Genomic DNA, 19,136 nt, shown 5'->3' on the forward strand with positions numbered 1-19,136 from the left:
TATATATATATATATATATATATATATATTTAATTGTTGCTTTCTATTTCCCAATTTTTCATTTGGCACTGCCTTATGGTTCCCATCTCTGGTGCAATAACCCGTGTTACAGTGCATTCTGTAAGAACAGCACATTAACGGTATCAAATGAATACCTTGTTTTACAGTTCTACTATCTGTGCTGTAGTAGATTCTGGTGGGGACCACTGCTTTGCCTCTTCTAAAAAAAATTTTTTTCTTCTTTTTGGATGCATCTGCACACCCACTCTCCCAAACAAGCAACCTGGGAGTGTCAGTAGATACTGATGTAAACATAGTCCACGCTGTGCAGTAAAAACCTCCTCCAGTGGCCTTGGCTTTGTTCTTTATTTGGAGGTCTGTGTTCATGTATCCAGGAAGTGAGCTACATGTGAGTTCCCCTGGGCCTTGCACTCTGTCTCTCCCCTTTACAAACCTCCTCTTCTTTATACCCTACTATGTTTTTTGACTTTGTGTTCAAGAACTGAGTCAGGGAAGGAAGATAGTGTCTATGCTCTGCTACTTGGGCTTCCACAGGTCCCGAGACTGGGCTCCTAACAGGGCATCCCTCTTAAGCCTTCTAGCCCATTACCCATTGCACAAATCCCTACCCTTTCCCAAGGAATAGCACTTCAGCTTCCTCCTGTCCTCCCCTGGTCAGCGAGGCTTCCAGCAGAGTCCCTCATGATGCATTTCCCGTTTGCCTGCTTTTGTGCCCCTGGACTGAGAGAAGGTGAGTCTGTGTTTTGGCAGAGGCTGTGGCTGCTGTAGCTGTTGCTCACCCCCCTCCTCTGTCGAGGGATGCAGTTCTGCAAGCTGACTTTCTGTGTCCTTCCTGCGAGACTCTGACCAGGAAGAGAGGCAGGGTACATGGGTCTGGATGGATGTTCACAGGTGAGGTGTCTCAGGATTCTCCCAGGTCTCCCCTACAGGTGCCAGGTAGAGACAAAACCTGCCAGAGGGGGCAAAGCTAATAGCATGAATTGCTCACGGCTGTGAGCCTACATTTAACCTTTAGCAAGTATTTCAGTTTCTGGCTGGGCTTCTCATAGGTATCATGGCCTTGATTATTCTCCCATGTAAGCAACACCCAGGTCCCAAGTTGTCCTGAAGCGCCCCCGTGCCCCCAACATACACACAGTCTATAGCTTGGGCTGTTTGCTCTGCAACTTGAGCTCTTCTGAGTTTTGTGAAAGTCACTGATGTCCTAGTCCTCTGTCATTTTCTCTCACAGTGGGACCAGTGCTCCTAAAGGAGGTCAGCTCTAAGCTACAAGATGATTAATATTTTTTTTTGGGAGAACTTTCTCAAGTTCTTTGCAGTTACTTCCATTTGAGTTCTACACCTAGCGAGACACACTGACCACCGTTGTGCCAGAAAATAAAACCCATCAGGAGACCCTGCTTCTAATGCTGGGTATTTCATGCACTGTTCTTCGTGTTCCCAGTAAACACAGGTTAACGTCATGACCGATTCACACAGATGAGGCCTCCCACTAAAGAACAAGCCAAGCTTAGTAATTTTGGACACTTTTTAGTTCCTACAAAGACATGAATTTTCTACTTGTAAACTTCCACTTCTTAAGAGACAAAAAGCTATCAACCAACCGCTTATCAAATAAACGGCCCACCAGGGGGTGCTGTCTGCACCGATTTCTGTTGTGATCGCTCACTGTATAGACCTGAAATGCAGCAACACTACTCTGAGAAGTGACTCAGAACATTCTACTGCGCCAAGAAAGACTATTCTTTGTGTTTTATTGCTTGACAAGCAATTTCAAAAGAATTTTTTAACACTTTTGTCTTACTAATGAGTGCCAAGTTGTAAAGAAACTAAGCAAGTATTTAACTTCCTCAGGGGAGTTCATATTAATGTTAAGTCTTTCCTATAATCAGTAATACTTTAGCAAATAAAAAATTAGCAAATATCACAGAACTATGTGTTCTATAATGAGATTTCAAGTCAGCCTCATTTCTATCAAATCTGAAACGTCATTTCAACAGTAAGAACGATGGCAGCTAACGGCTGTCAGTTCCAAAATAAAATGTTTGTTCTAGTCACAGGTTTACAGAGTTCTCAAGTAATGAATGAAAACGCACCGTTAGACATGCTGATTCACTGGGACATGTGAGTTCGAAAATTTATCTAGCAGGAGATGTTAAAGCCATATGCAACAGTGGATGAGAACAATAGCTTTCCCTCAAAAATGAATGCGCACCACACTGCAATCTGCACTGGCTCTGAGTCACATGCTCAGTAAGCTGCTGCTTAAGGCAGGCTCAGCTGGAAACTCTTACCCAGGCAGCCAGGAGAGCCAGGGCTACTGCACTGTCCCATGGAGTCCCACCTGCTGTGTCCTTAAACTGGGCCTTTACCTTCTCCTCCCCCTGCTATCCAGTGCTGCTCTTCCTGAGGTGACATGGGTAATACCATTTACCACAGGGCTCCACAGACAGTAGTAACCACCCAGGTCATTGCAAAAAAAAAAAAAAAAAAAAAAAAAAAAACTGGTTATTTTGAGGTGTGTTGTTAAGTAACTGATTATATATGCTCCAGGCTAACATACAGGGACTATCAAAGTGTCTCTATACTTGCAAGGTTCCTTCATGGGGTGGCTTATGCATCCAATGCCTCAGTGCAGTTAGCAGCCCCTCTCCTACCCTCCACAAACAGAAACAGTCAAAAGCAGCCATGATGTGTCTTCTTCAGGCTGAGGGGAGTGAGGTAGACTAGATCCAAGGGTCTTGAGGTACTTGTGCATCAGTCAGTCGGATGTTTAAAAACATGTTTTTTGTTTTGTTTTTGTTTTTTAACACAGTTGTTCCTGGACAGCCACTGGGGATTGGTCCCCTGAAGGTATGCAGCTCTGTAAATGCTCAAATCCTTTGTATAACAAGGTACAGTTCTTGTACAAAACCTACAAATGCCCTCCCACATGGTTTATGTCATCTCTAGATGACTCGAATACCCAACACAACGTGTTGAACAATGACTAGTGACATGGAGCAAGTCTAAGCATGTTAAGCACAGATGTGGACATACTAGGTCTCACATCACAGCTCACGGCTCACCACGGAGACACAGAGGTGGAGGATGCCAAACGTGAATCGCTGGAGAGAGCCTGGGATCTGTGAGAAGGTGGAGGCTGCAGGGGCCACACCCACACAGCACACACACTCAGTGGCAGCCTTGGTGCACCATTCAGACTGTGGTGCCCCTTTCCTGAATCCTGGCTATTCTCCGCAGGCCTGGGGAACCTGTGGGAACAGAGGACTGGCTGTACTCTGCACCATATAGAAGAGCCCCAGGCTGCGCTGTGGGAGACCTCAGTTTAAACTCAGCTCTGTCTGCTACAGCCTCTACCTCTCTCTTTCTACCTGGAAGACAGGGAGGGCGCTACATGAGAGAACACGGGTAATTCATGTGAAGGACACTCCAGCAACACAGGCTAAGCCAGGCTGCAGGGAACATCGTCTATGCTTCCAATCACAGAACTTGTCTAGCCTTGGATTTTTCCTTTCATGTTTACAGATGAAGGGTTCAGGACATGTCATCTGAGGGTCTGTGAGTTTTCCTGACACTAACACACTAGGCTTTGGGTGGAGGGATTTTCAAACCCAAATGATTGCTAATCTTGTTTCTTAACTATTCCTTCTAACGTACTACTTTGTTCTCTGGCCCTTTAGTTGATTTTCCTGTAGTGGCATGTGCTTTTGCTTTTGATGTGGCACACACTTAAAAAAAAACCATTATTAAACAGAGGAGCGCCGTGGCACCTGGGGCTGATGCTCCATCCCCTGCCTACTATGAACAAGTCTCCCTTTGTGTCCCTTTTGTGCTAAAGTGATTAATCATCTTACTCTCCAAGGGCTGCTGACAATCTTTCTAGATGATTCCGGCTACCGTGACCTCCACCCCCACCCCCAGCATCCACACTTGTCTCTAACCCTCCAGGAACCTGTTCTTTATTCACACACAGTGGGTTCCTCCTTTCATACAACAATAACTAGCTATGTTTTCATCGCGCCTCTCTCCCTCCCAAGTTCGGGGCTCGGGTCGGGCAGGATGTAGTGATGACTTCAATGAGCAGACAAGGAAATGAAAAGTTAAAAAGTCAAGATGATGAAGCCTGTTGGCAGAGCAGAGGGGGGGCTCTCTCCCTGAAAGGGACCCGCTGTGGCTTGTTTTCTGGGTTACATCATTCTCAGGATGCATGATGCCTGGGGATTCTTTTCTCTGTCTTCCCCTTTCCTCTGGTGAGAATCAATCCTGTTTTGAGGCTCTGTATTTGAAGACCATGGAGTTCACAGCCTTGGCCTCACCAGGCCCTGAATCTCTAATTTGGTTTCCTGAGACATGGCTGAGGTAGGACTCAGGGGCTGGTCATTTAAAAACAAGTGTTTAGTAGCAATTCTTGCTAACTTTAAACTTTAAAAAGCCCACCTGTTTTGTCCTCTTACAAGTATATACTGTTAAAATGAATTTTAAATGCATATTTAAAGAAATGACCCCCAAACACACACAAGTTATTCCTGGAGATGGAAAGCTAAACTTGGAGAGGAAGCAAGCATATATAAATAAGTAGTCTGAAAAATGTTCATTAGGATGAAATGCCAGGGTGATTTAAAGTGTGGAGTTCATATGTGCAACAAATCTGTATTTGAAAATATTTACAGGTAGCCAAAGCCTACAGTTTTAAACTATTGTGTCATAGACTGATAATGAGCATGAAGTTTTTTATTTATTTATTTTTTTAACCTAGGGCTTTCTGCATCAGAGGCAAGGAATGAGTTTATCCTCTGCCCCCTCTGTTCTTGATATTTTAAAACCTATTTCAGAAAAAAATGGCTTTCTAAGTTTTTTGGTTCAAATGAGCTAAATATCTGTAAGATCAGATAGGTAAAGAATTATGCCTTACTTAAAATATATAATAGTTCCCAGGATAGATGCTCTCATCTTTCAAGTCTCTATCTCTTCTATCGTCAAGCTATCATTATCTATGTAAGAAATTATTTTTCAGAGATCTGTGTGCATACAATGGTAATTTGCATCAAATCAATGTAATTCCACAACCCTCAATTTGGAAAAAAAAAAAAAGTAACAGAGAACACTGTGTGTGGTTTTCATAATAAATACAAGTTTTAAATATGAGCCTTGAGCTGATCGCTCTGGGTGGATGTTTGAATTTTTCTGAGAGACGTTTTGCATAGACCACATTAGCAGGGAAATCGCTTTGACTTGCAGCCCTTGATTCTACAGTAGCAACATGCTAATTAACCAAATTATCCCTGCAAACTTATTATCTTGATTTCTCCAACTTGTAAAATTCATTATCTATCAAAATGAAAAACCCAATCTCATAAAAGACAATCAAGACGCAGGCGGCAGATACAAAAGGCCTAGGCTTTCCTGAGGTGCTGTGGTAACAGCCAAATTCTCTTCCACTTCTGACCACCAATCACTGGCAGGTAAACTTTCATCTCTGTGGAACAAGTAACAAGCATTCATTCATTCATTCATTCATTCATTCATTCATTCATTCATTCATTCATTCCTTTTCATACACTTGTTCAGCCTTTATTAAGCATCTCTTATGGGCTCGTCAACACAGATGGACCAGTGAGAGATAAGAAAGGCTACCAGGTAAAGGGTATTAAAGCGTGAACACAGGTTCCTGGGATCACAGACTAGGAGCCTCTATCTCAGATCTGGGGAATGAGAAAGGTTCCTAGAGAGAATGCTGCATCAAGGGAAAAAAAAGGAGTCTGTCAGCTGAATTTGTGGCCTGAAGGTAAGTAATTGAGGCAGGACCCAGGGGTAGAGCCAGAGGTGGTGACACTCTTGCAGAGAAGGAATTAAAGTTTGAAGTGCCAACTGGGAAAATATGGCTGAACCAACATATGGAGGGGCTGAGAACACAGGGCATTGCAGATCACAGCCAGAAATCTGACTGTCCTGAGCTTGGGAGAGGCTGGTAAAATGTAGGCTTTGGGAAGCTGGTTCTGTGCACGCTAGTTAGACGGGGGATAGATACCAAAGGTCGGTGGGCAGCCTCCTGGAATAATCTAGGCAGGAAAGGATGGTGCTCTGACCTGGATAGGAGATGGGGGGGGGGGGAACAGGGGGAGGGAGAGAAGGTGGGAGGAGGGAGGGAGAATGAGAATATGAAGACTTGTTTGGAGAAGAGCTGAATGAGAGGAAGGCAGGCGGAGAGAAGGATCCAATAGCTTTAGCAGCTACGTGACAACAATATTCACCCAGGAGGAAAAGGTGTTAGAGATGTGAGGTAAAGTTAAGGTACAGGTGTTAACAACATGTGGAAATGGGGGTAGCCGGACAGGTGAGCATGACATCCAGGAAACAGAGCAGGGTTCAAGGAATACTTTGGCACCTACCAGCAACGGGAATAACGGGAGGAGATAATGAAGGACACCAACATCCCAGATAGCTACAGGAAGGGAGGACCCGAAAGCCAGGAGGAATCTTAAAAAGGGTACAGTGGGGAGAGATGCCAGACACGCACTTGACCACAAGTGCTGCCATGAGTATTGTCCCCGTGCCCCCTGATGAGCATGTGTGGGGTGGTGACCTTCTCAGTATAAGTTGATTTACAGGTATGGAACATGAAAGCCAGGCAGCAGAGAAGGCAAAGTGGGAACTAAGCTGCTGAGAGCCTAGCCTACCTAGGAGTCGGGGAAGAGCCCCAGGGAATGCAGCTCTGGAGAAAACCCGCCATGTCTCTGATTTGTTGTTGTTGTTGTTGTTGTTAGTCAGATCAAAGTGCTTTGGAACACATACACGTGTACTCCGAATACAGGAAGCTACCGGAGACACAGTGGTTAGAAAGCAGTGTAAACACTTGCTGACTCTTGAGTCAGCTTCAGTGGAGGATGGGGCGTGGGAGCACGGGAGAGGGTTGGTCCCAAGTGGGAAGAGAGTGCCCAGAAGGAAGGAGGGAGGGGCAACATGGAAGTATGGCCAAGTGTCAAGCATCAGCAGCCTGGATTGCAGGGCTCCAGGAAGGTGGGGTCTCTGCCTGGTTCACTCAGCTATCCTGGTGCCCCGAACCGTGAGAAGCTGAAGCCAGCCAGTCCTACGACACCCCAGGGAGATGCTAGTCTGCCAAGTACAGGCACTGTGAAGCACTTACGCTAGTGATGACACGGTGGGGTCAGTGGCACAGCAAGCAGAGAGGCCCGGCCCAGCCAGGCATTCCCAAACGCTGGCCACACCAAATGCTTCTTCAGTAGGAAAGCTTACTCTGTGCCGGAAGCATGGCAGATAAGGGCACAGCATCTGAAGAGGCACAGAGCAACTGAGGTGATAAGAATTCCACGAGTGGGGTGTTCAGAAAATGTTTCTAAAAGAGCCTCTTTGGGTACTGAGGTTAAAGGCAGTGAGAGATTGTGATCCAGCCTGTGTAGGTGTCTGGGTTCTCTCCCACACACCCCTGCCCCAATAAAAGATCCCTTGGGGGAACTGAGGACAAAGAAATACTGATGAGGGCAGGGAAAGGTGATGCTCACAGTGAGCTGAGTTGAGTTCCTTGAAGGAAGAGTGCATCTTAAGGCAGGCAAGTCCAGCGTAACCTGGGGACCCTGCTGCATGACATGGGGCCCACACTGCAGCCTCCACTGTTGGCTGCTGGGTATAGCACTGATGCAGGGCCTGTCTGAGAGGATGGCCTGACCTTAACACGGTCACACAGTCCCCATGCTCTCACAGGTAGCGGTTCTGGGGAGATCTGGGCAGCGTGGTACTAGGACAGGGCTTGGTGACATGTACTTGGGACCAACATGCCAAGCCCATCTGTTTGACAGGATTTCTAGGTCAGAGTGAGAACTGGAAACACCAGGTGGAGATGAAGTGGGCCCCAGAGGGGGCTGGTGCAACATTGAGTTCACTCACACACTTACCTGCCTTCACCTCTCAAGTGCTGACGTCATGTCAGCATGTTTTCATGTCTTGACACCTGTTCGTTAGGACCCCAAACCTTTTCAAGGAGGACTTACAACACAGTAACTCTAAAGTTTAAGAAACTCTTATTTATTTTTTGATGCATATGAGTGTTTTGCCTGCGTGTATGTCTGTGCACCGTGTGTGTGTGTGTGTGTGTGTGTGTGTGTGTGTGTGTGTTACCCATGGAGACTAGAAGAGGGCATCTGATCCCTTAGGATGGAGTCACAGATGATTGTGAGCTGTCACATGGGTGCTGGGAATCGCACTCAGGCCCTCCAGAAGAGCAATGGGTTCTGCTAACCATTTTGAACCATCTCTCTAGGCCCTGTTGAAGGGCAAAATCTGGTGACCTATACAGCTGTTAGACATATACTTAAAAATGTTCTTTATTAAATGCAGGAATCATAAAGAGAAACGAGAGTAGGAACTTACGATGAGGCTCGGCGGTAGGATATTTGCCCAGCATTTGCAGCACCCTTGGCTCCAGCCCCAGCACCTTAAAAACCTGTATTAGAGAAGAGTGCGCTAGCAAAGGCCGTGCAGGAGGTGACCCGAGTAGATCAGGGGCACAGCTGGGTGGCACAGAACGTATCGAGCAGGTACAAGGTTCTGTGATCCTTAGCAATAAAATAAAATTTTGTGCAAACATTGCATAACGCACGAATCAGTCCAGGCACACCGCACCTTTACATAGCTACCATTTCTCTGTTGTGGAAAGCATTTGGAATTCTTTCCCTAACTTTTTTGAAATATATAATGTGTCATCCTACTACACAACAGAACACCAGAATCTAGTTCCCCTGATCCCCCAGAATGTGCATACACACTATTTTTAACCTGTCAATTCAAAAAAAAAAAAAAAAAAAAAAAGAAGTAAAAATAAGTGATGTCATTGAGCGTGATTTGTATATTTTAAAGTCTGGCTGCCTACTATGATTTTGCATGCATTAATATTTTCTGCTCTATACAGAAGACACAGCAATGAAAGTCTCACTTGTGGGTACAGATAAGAGCTCTCACTCTCTGTTCCATGAGACTCACAGTTAAGCACTATTTTTCTGACACCACTCCCTTAAACACAGAGAGGGTAAGATGGAGAAGACACCCCAAGAGTTTGAGTGGGTTATATCACGCCAACGTGCAGTCCCACTGTGTGGAGGAGGCCAGCAAGACCACTCCCTTGCTGAAGCACTCCAGCTCCCAGCCTCTTGTACTGTGTTGGTGGGGCTGGACTGGGCACCCCACCTGTCAAGGAGGGCTGATTCTCAAAGGCACACATCTCCATGGGTTTCCTCTCTGCCTGTCTTCCAGTAAATCACTTCTCCCACCCACTGAGCCTCTCCTGTGGGCAGTAGGTACCTAGGGCACTGAGAGCATCTACTGTTTTATAGGTATTTTCTGCCCCTCCTGGATGGAACACACATATAAATGGAGTAGTTTTCACTGCTGCTGCCATTGCCAAATGGAACAATTCACAAAGTATGTCAGGAAAACCCAACGACAGCTGCAAATGTTGACAGACACTCATGAACAGGCTGAGGTACCGTCCCCTGCTAGGATAGAAGCTAAAGACAGGTTGCTGAGGGTTTCCGAGTTATCTAAGACTACCGTCCTGCATGTGACAGGATGATTCCTAACTGTGCAGCCAATGCAAAAGGAGAATACTGAGAATCAAAGCAGAAGGAGCTTCCATACCTGAGGGTTAGGGGTTTCCGTAGCTGTCACCCCGAAGTCTATTGGGTCAGACCTACCTCTCTTACAGACTAAACTCCTTTAGACTCATAGCACAGCATGCGGACTATGGCCAGATGACCCTGCAGTGAGTCACTTGGACACCTTTGGTAGGTAAGAATGTAGTCCTTTACACAGGGCTTCCGGTTTCAACCTTCATTTTTTTTAAATGAAGAATTTATCTATAGATGTAAAGTGAAATATAAACACATGCAATTTCTGTTCTTAACATTCAGATGTCCAAAACCAAGAAGAAAACATATAACACAACACTATGAAATGTCCTAACTTATCCTTGAGTAAGATTCTAGGTTTTGTTTAGTGAACTCTCTATATTAACATCAGGCTTATTTTGGCTGGTTTTTCTATAATAAGCAATGGGGTATATTAATGTTATTCTTTGACAGTTCTCCCAGGGTTGATTTTTGTCACTAGTAGGCTTCAATTTGTCATGAGTTAAATCTTTAGGGGTGGAAACAAATTAAAAAAAAAAAAACAACAAACAAACGATAAAAGAAGCAGTAGAAACTTTTGTAAAAAGCCACTCTGGTCTGCAGTGGAGGAGATGTGACTTGAGCCAGCTCTCCAAATGACCCAAGCAAGTCACTCAGAACAAGTCATCTCTTTGTCTCTCCTGTTCCCGTAGGCACAGAGCAACTAATATGTTTTCATCTGGGGCAAGGAGCACGTAGATGCTTGAGTACAAGGCTTCTCTTGTCCCACCACCCGGAGCCTGACCATGTGACAGGCTTTAATGATGCGCAAGCCATATGACACTGTTTACCATGCACAGATCTCTCCAGAGATGATGTGTAGCAGGGATCTTCAGTGTTCTGGGAAATTGGGGGGGGGGGGAAGGAGGGAGGAGGGAAGGAAGGAAGGAAGGAAATGGGGGGGGGGGTGCAAAAAATGACTGCCCTGTACTTGCCTGAAGGCCATTCCATTATAAAGTCAGGAAATGAATCTTCAGAATTTAAACAAGCATGCTTTACCTCTTTCAGATAAACAGTAGAATGGAACCCTATGTGAGTACCCAGGACGGATAACTCACATTAGGGATGATAGCCAGGAAGGGAGTCTGTTCAGACGGCACACTCAGATGCTCTCTAAACTCAAACCAGAACCTCAAGGATGGATCCCTTGGTTGTTATTATAAGGCACAGCACTTAGTGGGGGTGCCCTCAGCGAAGTGTAACATAAAACCTTCTTGTATATAAAACTTGTATATCCTGGATCCCAGCCCTGCACTCCTTCCATTATGTTGTAAAGGGCTTTTATTGGCTGAACAAATGCTAATGCCATTCTATGTTAATGGGAGATGCCATGAAAGGCACCGAGGTATTATTCCACTTGAATCTCCGGGGGTGAGATACAGGATGACTTGCAGAACTACCTACTCTGAGCATATGTCAGCCCTCATGGCCCATCTCTACAGGACGCGGTGATAATTTTGCTCTTGGCTGAGAGAATTCCATAATTACGCACAGGTTTATTAGGTCCCAGGATTAAAAATTCTCTGAGTAAGAGTAAAAAAAAAATAATGCTACTTTAGAGTGTATGGTAATATTCAAATGATTTGAAAACAGTCACCTCAGCAAAAAATCAAAGACACAGAAGCCCAAGTTAGAAGATGTGCTTGCAGCCGGGCCTGGTGGCGCAGGCCTTTAATCCCAGCACTCGGGAGGCAGAGGCAGGTGGATTTCTGAGTTCGAGGCTAGCCTGGTCTACCAAGTGAGTTCCAGGACAGCCAGAGCTATACAGAGAAACCCTGTCTCGAAAAAACGAAAAAAAAAAAAAAAAAAAAAAAAGAAGATGTGCTTGGCAGCGTGAGCTGTAAACCTGTGTGGGTTTATCATGTGGTCGCACGGGCTGGTGTTTTCATGTGGGAATCCCCACTGCAGCAGAATGGCCCAGCTTCCTTCCTTCAATGGCTGAGAACTGACGGGACACCCTATACCTCTAAGCAGCTCCCAGCCCTGTGCTCAATCCGATTTCCTGTTTCTGTTCACTGCTGGACCTTCCCTTCCTGGGCCTTAAGCACTTGCTCTCTTGTTTCCAGCCTTCCTCCTGAAAAATGTGGCCTTATCTGTCCTGTTATTACCCATTAGCTCAGTTGTCTGCTGTGAGATACCTCACCTACATGACTGTCTCCGTTCCTTGGATGCCCCAAGTCAATTCAACATAGCATGTCTATAAAATGGATTTGTATCTCCTCCATCTCCCAGAAACAAAGTAATCCCGAGTGCCACCACTGCTCAGAGTCTGCATCCCTAAGCATCTCTCTTCTGCACTTTTCAAGGGCTTCCACCCTTTCTTCCTACTCTCCTTGCCTCTTCATCCTGCATGTCTGTGAGAGTAGGGGACTGAAGTTGTCAGTGTGACTGTATCATCCTCTTCACCAACCTAATGGCTGCCTACCACAGGGCCTGAACATGCCTGGGAGGCCAGCCCTATCTGGCTCCCCTATCTCCATCCACTGTTCTCTCGTTATTTTACTAGCTTGTCCTCACAGGCCTCCACCAGGCTCTTCTGTTTCCTTTGCTTGGGCCTCTTCATTTCCCAGTCAATGTCCTATTTGTCTTCCCAGTCACTTCCTCAGTGAGACCAGCCTGAACCACAAGCAAGGTCATACAGCACACGATAGGGTCATGTAAATCCCTGAGAATCTGTCCCTGCTGGCATTACGTACTTCCTAACTGGACCACTGCTGACAGGCAGACAGTTCCGCAAGGGTAAGGGACCAAGGCTATTTAGCCCACCCGTTTCCCTAGATGCCTTTCTCCACAGAAAGGACATGAGAACACCAACTGTCATCATTGTGAGACATTCTCAGGTCACTCTGCTTCCTTTACAAGAGTGTCACCCATTACATACTATGGCTCCAAACAATTACTCCTGATGACCTTGGCCATATCCGGTTGCCCCGAGTGAGTCACAGAGCAGAAAAATTATGAAAGACTTAGGTTCTACATAGGTTATCCATGGAAACCAGGCGGCAAGAAAACAACCAGTCACATCCACAACTCACAACAATCCCATCACAATGACTTTATGGGTTTGCCTTTGGAGGAAAACTCACTCACTCACTTGCTCATTGACTTGATGTCAGGGACAGATACACAGTAAGTATCCGAGGCTGATACACAGTAAGTATCCGAGGCTGATACACAGTAAGTATCCGAGGCTGATACATAGTAAGTATCCGAGGCTGATACACAGTAAGTATCCGAGGCTGATACACAGTAAGTATCCGAGGCTGATACACAGTAAGTATCCGAGGCTGATACATAGTAAATATCCCTGGCTGATATATAGTAAGTATCTGAGGCTGTCAGTAAAAAGGAGCCCTGGGCTTTCTGTCTGGAGGAGATGGTACATTTCAGGTGAGAGGAAAAGATGAAGGATGGAAAATCACCAACCCAGTGAGGCAAGAGATAACAAGAAAAAAACCCAGGTACCCCTCCATTACCGACTTACTAATGACACCTGAGGGGTCTGGGGTTGGTATCCAAGACTACACTGACACCACTACTACTTCATCTAGTACTAGACTTCCTGAAGGTTCTGAGAGGAGGAGAGCTCAAAGAGTTCACTCTCTTCTCACACTGTCCCCATGCCCAGGTACAGCCAGTACATGTGTGGAAAGTTCAGCCTCTTATGTGGGTAACAACCCATCCACTCCATGACTCCAGTCTTTCTCTTTGCCTGACAGGAGGAGGGCTGAGGCAGAGGCAGCACGCAGGGGGAGGCTCTGAGGCAGTGCAGTAGGAACTTTAGGGATGGGGTAGACAGGGGGCATGAGACTGTCATTGGCTGTCTGTATAGAGTGAAACTTTAAACTTGACTGGAGGAACCTGCTTTACTTAAATGAATTTCAATTTCCTTAAAGTATACCTTTTTGATGTATACATTATTCAAGTCTTTATTTCATCTTCAAGCCCTGTCTACAGATAAGAATACAAAGCCCAAAATTGAGCACGATGGATGGTAGGCACCTGGAATCCCAGCAACCTGGCAATGGGGGCAGAAATGTGGGGTCTAGCCAGTCGGGGAGACTCGATTGGGAGAGCAAGGACGAAGGAGTAAGATAAGGGATGCCAAATGACAAATTTCTTCAGAATGGATACAAGATGGTGTGAGGAGGCGTGTCTAATTACAGTAAGAGAGGGTGGTGTACAAATGTGGTCACCACAGCCAAAGGGGCCTAAATATGGAGCATTTCACCGCAACATGAAAGTATGCTGAAAGAGTTAGGAAAAGCTCATCAGCATCAAATACTATCCATGATTGAACCCAAAATGAAGCAGGTAGCACAGATTTTCTTAAATAAAACACAGACTCAACATTATTAAAGGAATGAACCTTTGGGCCTTGACCACAGCTTTCTTCAGAAGCAAAAAAAAAAAAAAAAAAAAAAAAAAAAAAAAAAAAAAAAAAAAAAAAAAAAAAAATCATGATGAATTAAACACTCTAACTTTAGTTATTCTGATCAACATCCACGTTTTAAAAGATTTTTAAAATAACACTTTTCAGGAAGAAAAAGCTCTTTTTAAAAACAATTTGTGAAGGTAAAAATTTTTAAGTCAAGTAATTATATAATAATAGTTTAATGTGTTGGCAATTCACATAAAAACATGCAGGTGGGGCTGGTGAGATGGCTCAGTGGGTAAGAGCACCTGACTGTTCTTCCGAAGGTCCAGAGTTCAAATCCCAGCAACCACATGGTGGCTCACAACCATCCATAACAAGACCTGATGCCCTCTTCTGGAGTGTCTGGAGACAACTACAGTGTACTTGCATATAATAAATAAATAAATCTTAAAAAAAAAAACAAAAACAAAAACAAAAACATGCAGGATATTCAAAAGGTAGGAACATGTGAATGTCCTCCTCTTTATAAGGAATGACCACACCACCTGGTATAGTTTATTTTGGTGTTCTGTCCAGTGCAATATCAGTTTTCTGAGAACTGGGTTGTTGGTTTTTTTTATTTCCCTGAAAAAAATATGAAGGGAGAAAAACTATGGGTTGATGATAACTACCTGATTGTAAGTTGGAACACACTAGCTAATATGGTGCAAGAGCCCAGCCTGTCCACTTGTGTGTGAAACATGTGGGAAGAGGGAGGCAGTGGCAAGGACTGGCAAACACAGCATCAGAGAAATTTAAAACCTGCAACGTGGCATAGAAATAATACAGCGATACAGCATCATCTCTACCTCGGGAGCTTCTGACTCTAATTAAGTTTAGAGAAAAAAAAACCCCAAGGCATCTGTGGCTGACTCAGAATGTGTCCTATTCAAGGATGCTCAAGTGATAAACAGGTACATGCAGATATGAATCCTGCTGCAGTTTCCACCTAACATCTGTCTTGTTGGTCTTTAGCTGATCTCTTTAATGATGTCACCTCAGTGTGCCCCAAAGCACGGGGGCGGGGTAAGCTTCTAGACTGCTGTTTCATTCAGAGGCAGTCACTTTGGTGACTCAGATAACCATCCTTAGAACCACCAGAGATCCCTTTGATAATGTGGCCACAGGTCTTCCTTCTTCTGGGAACTCTATACGCATGACCAAAACATTGATAAGATTTTAAAGAGCATCCTTACCCGAATTATTTCTTCCACACAGCTGTTGCTTTCTCCAGATCTGCTCTCCTGGAAGCGAAGGAAAGATAAATCAGGCTTGATGGAATGGAATTATGGTCACAGAGAGATGGGGACAATCAAACTTCCAAATCACCTGGGGGATAAAGCAATGTTGACCTAAAGGGGTGTTTAAGGCAGGAAGTGCAGACAGGGCTACCCCTGATGGACAGCTCTCATTGGTCAGTTCCTACTGTGGCTGCTTCCCCTTTCCTGGCTTGCAGAGTCATATATGTGTGCCCTTGACTTAGCCCAGAGCTCTCCATGTTCATTGAAGTGAGAAAGTTCCCAGAAACACTGCAAACGTTCCACAATCGTGAGATCCATTCATCCTCCTTGGGCTTCATCCAAGTTTGGAAACCGTTGACTTTACCAAAAAGTAGATCCAGTCTACCTGTGAAATATGTGCTGTGGACCGAAGGGGTATAGTGGTCACCACAACTTCAATAAAAGTCTAGATCATAGTCCTCAAATCCCACACGGAGTGGCAGGATGAGTCTAAAACAAAATACAGAGGAAGAACAGCCAGGGTCCTCTGAGTGTTGCCAAGAGTACTGGCATCAGATCTCACCAGAACCGCTTGCTCTGCAGTTACCCATGCTGCCTCGCACCATAGGCAGTGCTGAGGTGTGGTGGCCTCAAGTCACAGGGGACTGGAGAGCATGTTAAGTAAGGTCTACAGACACTGTTTAGTTACTGCTGGTTACACAGCCAAGAGCCGAGCAGAGGATGTGGTTTTATGGGAACATAAAAGCAATGAGCGTCTACTGTTGGGTGTGCTGCCTGCGGTCCTGGGAAAGTCATTCTGTGGGCCCAGTAATTCAAGGGTGCCAACGGAAGCACAGGGCAACACACTGAAATGAGACATTTGTGTGTGTGTGTGTGTGAGAGAGAGAGAGAGATCTGTTAATCAAACCCATTGCCCTCTCCTTCCAGCTCTTTCCTCCAGGAATGCCTTCTGTAGTTTTCTAGCTAATTCCAGGGCATCCTTGGGGGTCATACCTCATGCACAGTCTCCTCAAAGTGGCTATACTTGAACCTGGCATTCTTAGTAGTATGATCTTCCTCAGCCTAGCCTCCCCATACACCCCAAATGATCCCTTTACTTAGTATATACTCCATATAAAACGTGTAAGTATACTGAACAGTGTTCTTCACACTGTATGCACCGTGTGTAGTATGCGTGCCAGCTGTTTCCTTCTGTAGTTATTTCATCTCAGCTTGTCATTTCAGACAGGGTCTTACTACACAGCCTGGACTACTTTGAAACCTGCCATTCTCAGTCTCAAGCTCTCAAGTTCTGGGATTATATACGTTACCACACCAGGATACACAAAGCTGATCAGAGTCAACTCTAATGTTCAAAAGGTTGACAGTGGCTTCACAGAGAGGGGTGTCTCCTCACTCCTTGCCCCAGCTAATAGGTCAGCATGAAGGAGGATATTGGACTTGATAAAGTCTCACATGTGACTTCACCTTTTTTTCTGGCACAGGACTGATGATTTGTATGGCCCCTACCAACTGAGGCCCAAAAAGTCCACATGACTTTGAAAAAAGACATGTGATACAAGAACAGTGACTGGACTGGATTATGGGATGCCTGGTACTAGCAATAGAAAATTTCCCTGTCTATGGATATTCCCCAACAAAAAAACACTGTCCTTGAAATATGTCATCTCTCATAGCAGGCATGGCCTAATGTGTCTGCGAAGGGGAAGCCTGGAACAATTGTCACAAAGGCTACATAGAAAATTCTCAGTCACACCAGGGCTTCATTCCCACGGAATAGCCCGTCTGGTATTTAAGTGGGAAGAATTAGTGGTCTCAGATGGAAAATTTATCTCCAAAGCCACAACCATTTCTCGCACATTCAAGTCCCCAACCATTCGTAGGAGACGTCATGCTGACTAAGCAAATGCTAACCGCTCAACTTCCTGTTTTCTACCTCAAGAAACAACTAGAAGGAAAAATGTGACCTCACCTTACCCAGGTATTAAAAATACTTAAAATTCAACTTTAGGTTTAAGCCCTTAAATAAGCCCCCTCTGAGGACAGAGACAGGGTAAGAGTCAGAGGAAAAGTCTGCTGGTTTTATTTCCTACATATGTCAGAGAGCCCACATCCATGTGGTCTCATCGACATGACTGTCTCAACAAGACATGAGCAAGGACAACAGGGACTGACATGTGGGCATAGAAGAGGAAATCTCATGGGGTCTCAGCCCTACACAGAAAACCACAGGTAGCTAAGGGCAGAGAGATGGTCTTTACCAAGGAAGAGCTCCCTGATTGGTTACCCAGTACCAAATGGTCATCCCTGAAAACATAAATCCAAGTTTCACCAGGATTGAGCAGGCTACATTTATATACTTAGGGGAGAGAGAGAGAGAGAGAGAGAGAGAGAGAGAGAGAGAGAGAGAGAGAGAGAGAGAGAGAACTATCAAAGTATTAGACACCATGAATTTGAGAGAGAGCTCAAGGAAAGGGCTAGTGGTAGAAGAGGGGGAAATAATACAATTATATTTAGTTTAAAAAAGATCTGAAAGTAATGTCTCCTTTGAAAGCCAAATGTTAATTCCCCTTGATTTGCTGTACACAAGGGACATGCTGTTCCTACTATCCTGTAAGTTCCTGCTGCCTTAATGTAGTAAGGGCACATGAAGAGAAATGTGTAGCAGATGTACCTTGGTCCCCACTGCTGATGGAATATATAGGATTATGACATTGGCTCACCTCGATGGCTGTGCCAGTGTTATAATCCTATGTACTTCTCTCTGACATATGTAGGAAATATAATCAGCAGACTTTTTCTCTGACTCTTACCCTGGTAGACAGGACAGACAGACAGCGGTCATCAAGACAGAGCACCAAACTGAGGTGGCCAGGACAATAACTTCCAATAGCCATCTCAGGAAGTCTCATCTTTTCATCAGAGCCTGAGTAAGGCAGGCAGAGCAAGCTCCTGAGTCTTCTACACAACAATTCTGAGGACTCAAGAAGGGCACCATATTGGTTTGAACCTCCAGGGCTCCAGTTGCACTGAGGTGGCTCCACGGCGCAGCATTGAAGACAGTCTGATTCAGAAGGCACCTAGGAGCTCTTTCAGCAAAAAACCAACGACTTTAACAGACAGGGAAACTTGGCTTAAAGAAATAAAGGGCTCTATCCAAAATTACTATGTCAGCAATGGTAGCAAAGGGAGGGCCACACACATTTCTATCATTCAACCAGTGACTTTTCTAGTTCAAACAAACTCCCTGTGCCCAGTCCTGGGGGCTACATCTAGTTGACATGACATTCATGTTCATAGTGGGGAGATCAAAGGATTCTGGGAGCATTTAGGTGAGCTCCTTCATCTGTTGATGTTACACATAATTTAACAGGTAACCATGGCCTCTTAGTCAACTACCTCTACATCCTACACACAGAAGCAGGGAGGCAAAGGGGAGCAGAAGGGTAGTCAGAAGTCATTCTCCTCTCTAACCAAAACAATGAACAGGAGGGGGATGTATGTCCTCAGACATGGGCGCATAGAGACCCACCTGGTCTTTTCCCAAATGTACAGAAGATCAGTGAGTGGGGAAGGGGTGAAGGAGGCCGAGGAGCCTTCTGGTTTGGGGAAATCTCCCTCAATTCTGATTTCCACTATAGTTATGTGCTTTGATTATTATTTATATTTTGATCACTTTCTCTGTTTATGGGTAAGGCTGAAACATGCATGCAATTTACATCTCCAAATTTGTGTTTTTATATATATATATATATATATATATATATATATATATAT

At 44.9% G+C, this 19,136-nt stretch overlaps 1 protein-coding gene across 4 annotated transcripts in view; it reads right to left on the reverse strand.

The window, feature by feature from the left end:
- The window catches only part of Aff3 (AF4/FMR2 family member 3), a 448,844-nt gene that overhangs the window by 211,883 nt on the left and 217,825 nt on the right, over nucleotides 1-19,136 (reverse strand). For all 4 annotated transcript variants that reach the window (XM_021197941.2, XM_021197940.2, XM_029538747.1 and 1 more), the window contains one exon: nucleotides 15,315-15,362. In XM_021197941.2, the coding sequence (XP_021053600.1) occupies nucleotides 15,315-15,362 (48 nt within the window). The remainder of the gene's footprint in view (nucleotides 1-15,314; nucleotides 15,363-19,136) is intronic.

This window comes from Mus pahari, chromosome 5, assembly GCF_900095145.1.
Source record: "Mus pahari chromosome 5, PAHARI_EIJ_v1.1, whole genome shotgun sequence".
NCBI classification, from domain to species: Eukaryota; Metazoa; Chordata; class Mammalia; order Rodentia; family Muridae; genus Mus; species Mus pahari.